The following is a 5,527-nucleotide window of genomic DNA, read 5'->3' on the forward strand; positions in this document are numbered from 1 at the left end:
GAAGGTGCACAAGTCCACAGGACCTGACAAGAGCCATCTGTGGGTCCTGAAAGAACTGGCAGATGAAGTTACTAAGCCAGTTTTCATCACATCAGAGAAAGTGTGGCAGTCTAGAGAGGTTCCCACTAAAGCATAACCCCCATCTTCAAAAAGGGGAAAAAGAAGATCCAGGGAATTATAGGCCTGTCATTCTCATCTCTGTGTTTGTCAAGATAATGGAGCAGATCCTCCTGGAAAAGCTGCTGGAGCACGTGGATATAGAGGAGGTGACTGGTGGCAGCCAACATGGCTTCACCAAAAGCAAATTGTGTCTGACAGACTTGGTGGCCTTCTACGATGGTGTTACAGCATCAGTGGCTAAGGGAAGTGCAACCGATGTCATTTACCTGGATTTGTGCAAAGCATTTGACACTGTCCTGCATGACATCCTGGTTTCTAAACTGGAGGGACATGGGTTTGATGGATGGATCACTTGATGGTTAAGGAATGGGTGTCCAAAGAGGCTGTGGATGCCCCATCCCTGGAAGTGTTCAACGTCAGGTTGGATGGGGCCTTGAGCAACTTGGACTATTGGGAGGGAGGTGTCCCTGCCCACAGCAGGGTGGTTGGATGTTCAAGGTCCCTTCCAACCTTAACCATTCTGTGATTCAGAGAACTGGATAGTTAGAGCCTCCTGAAAGTATGAACAGTGTAGAGGGCATATTAAGTATTCTTTGTTAAAGGAAGTGTAATTATTCTGAATCTTTATCACTAGGGCCCTGCTTCATTACCCATTTTCCCAATGTCTGTTATTAGGAGATACCACACACCCACATAGTTGTTACACAGGCAAGTTTTTCTATGTTCTTTCCCTCCCCAAATTAAAACACTAATTCTTTTTCATAAATTGTTTTAATGATTTAAAAATAGCAAGGAAATCCTTCCTTTTAGTTAATCACAAATAGAAATGACAAAGATACATATTAAAAAATATTAAAGAGTATATTCTCCATGTAACACACTTTTACTAAAATGAGACTGGAAAAAACCAAGTGTTGTGGCCTACTCTAGGTGATCCTGCTCTGGCAGGAGGGTTGGATCAATGATCTTTCGCGGTCCGTTCCAACTCCTGACAACCTGTGATTCTCTGTGATTCTGTGATGCACTGCACAGAATAGAGTACAGCTAAACGGATTTAAAATGCTGAAACATTGCACTTCAGATTTCAAACTGGACATTCTGAACCTTGAAATGAGATGTTAACCAAACTGCAGAAGATCATTAAATATTACAGACATTGTAACAGAGAAGGCTGTAGACACATCACTTCCCGGCTGTGAAACAAAGCTAATTACTCACAGTCATATAGATTAGAGTGTTTTAGCATTCACTTGTAATTTCAAACCTTTGTACAAATGAATTGGCAGTTTCTGAGCAAAGTCTAAGTCTGCTGAATTGAGTGTTAGCTTGAATACAGACGCTGTTTAATCAGAACCACAAACCACAACCTGCCATGCTTCTGTTAACACAGCTTGCCATTAGGAACTAAACAATAAAAAAAGTCAAAAACACTGAGGCAGCATCACCCTACCTCACCCAGTAAACAGTCTCCATGTATCAGAAGACATAAAGCTTTAGAATTTGATCTCTAAACTATGGGCAGTGTTTGTTTTCATTATCTATTAATGAGTTCTTAGGATTTTAATAAAAAGGTTGGTTATAAAGATCTAAAAAGAACATCACAGATGAAGTTTTTCTAGATGCATGATTTATATTTCATTGTTCCTTCTGACTTGCTGTCCAAGGACAGCAATCATTCCTTTAGACTTTTAGGACTGTCAGTTTAATTTACAAATAAAAAATAAAAAATCTTTTTAAGCATCTCAAACTTCTTGCACTGGTCTGGGAATTAGGGGAACTTTTGGGGGTCAATAAACAGTCAGAGTTCCTTTACATCAAGTAAAGATGAACAGAGAAGGGCTTCACTGAGGGAGGGGGAAAAAAATCCAACAAAAACTTTAATGCCTTCCTGACCCCCCTGCAATACACGGGTTTGGCTATTTCATACACAATTTAAGATCCCCATGATGGCTAGATGTGTTAAGAAAGGGTTAAGATTTATTCAGAGATTTGATTCCCTTTTTCAGCACATCAGCACTTCCCCATATTTTCACTAACTGATTATTTTAAATACCATACAATATACAAACAGATCAAGATACGTATTACCCTCTGTTCGCCAAAAAATTTTACTAATAGAACTTCAAGGCCAGCTTCCTTACATTATAAATATTTTTTGAGGGATCTAAAAATCACTTGGAGAAAATATTTGAATCAGCACGGATTACAAACCTGTACCTCATGTTAGTTCAAGGAATAGAGCATGCAGTACACATCCAAATAGCAAACAGCTACAACGGACAAAACACAACAAACAAAACACTAAAGTATGCAAGAGAAGAAAGTTACTCGATACATGTGCGCAATACTAAAACATCAGTGAAGATCCGACTGCAACTAAATAACAGGAAAAATGCATTAAGGAATTGTTGAAAAAGCAAGGTTAATCTTACAATTTTAACATGCTTATAGTTAATTTCCTAAGGACAAAAAAATAACTCTTAATACCAAGGTTTTGGGTTTTTTAATTGTATCTTCTTATGGTCACTAACATCACCAGCAGGCAAAAACCTTCTGAAATCAACCATGCAAGCAAAGACCTTTAGTCCAAGAAATCTGCCCAAATAAGGAAAAAAAAGGTCGAGCACTCCAAATTGTATTAAGTTTATTATATAAACCGGTTTTAATACAAAGTTTTAACAAATAAAATAAGAATACACTTAAATGTAGTAATTCTGTTATACAGAACTCTTAATGTGCTATCTAACCTGAAGAATGAAAAAAACATAAAGAGATATTCACATTGCAACTTTTAGATATCTAACCCTTATTGTACTGCAAGCAGAAAGGGTTAAGCTTCTTCCAAGCAACTATTCAGACCATTTGGGCTTGGAAATGTTCTTCACAAACATATAATGAGTATAAAATTAGACACCTAAAGCCTGAGGACAGAAATATACTAATTCACTTGATATAGATTTGTCATAAAGCCTGTGGCTCACTTCTAGTCAGAAGCTCACAGTGCTTATTCCATATCCCAGTTCTTTAATTCAAATCCCAAGCATCTGACAAGAGAACAGCATAGAATAAGACACTAAACTGTCCATTTGTCTCTCCACAGAGTCCTCAAAATTGCAGATACTATTAAAGACTTGCAACACTGAATCCAGTCCTGGAAGAGAGCATCATCTTGTCAGTCCGCTTCTGAAGGAATCTTGGGGACTTGAGTACAGTTTTGGGCCATTCAGTACAAGGTGGACACTGAGGTGCTGGAGCAGGTCCAGAAAAAGGTAACAAAGCTGGTAAAGTGTCTAGAGAACAAGTCTTATGGCTGAGGGAGCTGGGAGTGTTTAGTCTGGAGAACAGGAGGCTGAGGGCAGACCTCATTACTCTCTACAAGTACCTGGAAGGAGGATGTAGGGAGGTGGAGGTTGGTCTCTTCTCCCAAGTAACAAGCAATAAGATGGGAGGAAATGGCCTCAAGTTGCACCAGGAGAGGTTTAGATTGGATGATAAGGAAGCATTTCTTTACTGAAGGAGTGGTGAGGCATTGGAACAGGCTGCCCAGGGAAGTGGTGCAGTCACCATCCTTGGAGGTGTTCAAAAACCATGTAGAGGTGGCACTTCAGGAAATGGTTTGGTAGTTGTGGTAGTGTTGTGTTCACAATTGGACTTGATAATTTTAGAGGTCTTTTCCAACCTTTATGATTCTATGACCAACTGGGCAGGATGAGGTAGCACATGGGACACTAGATTAAGCAAGACTGATCCAAGGAGTGTGCCTCTGGTCAATAAAAAACTGAGGGTGACAGAGCACTGAACAGACTGTCCAGGGAGGTTGTGAAGTCTCCTTTTCTAGAGACATTCAAAATTCACCCAGGCACGTTCCTGTGTGTCCTACTTTAGGTGAACCTGCTTTGGCAGTAAGTTTATCACCAAAGACCTGAATTCCAGGAATGAGTTCCTTCAAATGCCTCTCAATGACAGTAGCCAGGATTGCCTGAATAAGTAGCTGACATTGAGAACTTGGAGGGTATAGCACCTCAAAAAAAGGGGCAGAAACTGCAACTTGGTCAGGAACGTGAGGACCGTTCCTCGGCTGCAGTGGTCTTATGCTTTCTGTGATGACAACAGGACAGTGAGTGGAATTAAAAAAGGAAAAGGGGGAGAAGGAATCTCGGATTTTGTTTGGAATATGCTAGACCAGTAGGAAGTTCTCATTACAATTCTAACTAAATTCCTGGAGCACTTGGAACTGGAAAAAATATTTCTCAAGTAACTCTCAATTGAGTATATTTCACTCATTAACATGTTCAGATGGGCAAAGGTATTACTATCGAGTTCTTATACTGTGTCGAAGGTTAGGGCTGGGCTGGTCATTGAACACTGACAGATGCTCTCTAAGCCAAAGAGGAAGGGAGGGGGAATGAGGCAGAGACTTAAGGATCAGAAAAGAAAACTAAATAGTTTTAATAGAACAGTAAATTAAAAAGAGAACTATATACATATATATAAACACAAAACTGGTATCGAACCTGACTCCCTCCCTGATAGCAATCTCCACTGATGCTGCCGAGCAGGTGGCACCAGGGAAGTCCCAGGCTCAGGAGCAGAGGGGAGCTGGATACAGGAGCTGGATTTGGGAACTCCGGATCAGGATCAAAGGCAGAAGATTGAAAAAAGTCCTCCTCAGATGCTAGCCACCCCCCCCCCGCCCCCCAGCCACTGAAGAAGGGACCTTAACCCCTTTGATCCCTCAGTTTTATCCTGAATACAACACATATGAGACTGAATACTCTTGTTGGTCACTTGTCCTATCTGTTACTCACTGGAGGCATAATCTTTTACTTCCTTGTGATCCCTCTTACTTCCCAGCATCCCCAGTGTGTTACACAAGATCCAACAGTCATTTTGGTCACTATAGGCATAAGTATAAGCACAAGCTTTTCTGCATCCCAACCCCCTGACAGTAACTATAAAGATCAGGTGTTAACACTTCTGGTAGCAGATACTGTCTGCAAAAACACGCTGTTAACTTCAGAAAGTGCAGCCCTCTCCAGGAGGCTGAGCAGAAAAGTAAAGTCATTAAACAGAATTGGTTCTGTTTAGCTCAAATCAGGACATCTTGTATTAACACATAATAAGCCACACAAAAAAAAAAAAAAGAAAAGAAAAAAGTAGTAATTAAATGCTAAACTTGCACATTAAGACTTCATTTCCTTTACAAAGTACCCTTCCCAAGTAATACTGCATGTGATCAGTCATTCTACCCAGATACCAATAGCTTTAGCTACGTGTCTTTATGGAGTATCATTGCTCCCATCTTACACTTATGTCTAAATTCAATAAGCTATTCAGAAGAAGAAATTTCAAGAAAAAAAGAATAAAATATACTGAAGGTTAACCCTTTCTTACCCGCAGGGATTCT

At 40.0% G+C, this 5,527-nt stretch overlaps 1 protein-coding gene across 1 annotated transcript in view; it reads right to left on the reverse strand.

Annotated features, from left to right (window-relative positions):
• Nucleotides 1-3,964: 3,964 nt before the first annotated feature.
• LOC104270425 (ceramide kinase-like) overlaps nucleotides 3,965-5,527 on the reverse strand; it is a gene marked incomplete at its 5' end in the record, with an annotated part of 14,526 nt that continues 12,963 nt past the window's right edge. Inside the window, one exon of the mRNA XM_009864793.1 lies at nucleotides 3,965-4,218. Within this exon, the coding sequence (XP_009863095.1) occupies nucleotides 3,965-4,218 (254 nt within the window). The remainder of the gene's footprint in view (nucleotides 4,219-5,527) is intronic.

This window comes from Apaloderma vittatum, unplaced genomic scaffold (assembly GCF_000703405.1).
Source record: "Apaloderma vittatum isolate BGI_N311 unplaced genomic scaffold, ASM70340v1 scaffold392, whole genome shotgun sequence".
Taxonomy (NCBI): Eukaryota; Metazoa; Chordata; class Aves; order Trogoniformes; family Trogonidae; genus Apaloderma; species Apaloderma vittatum.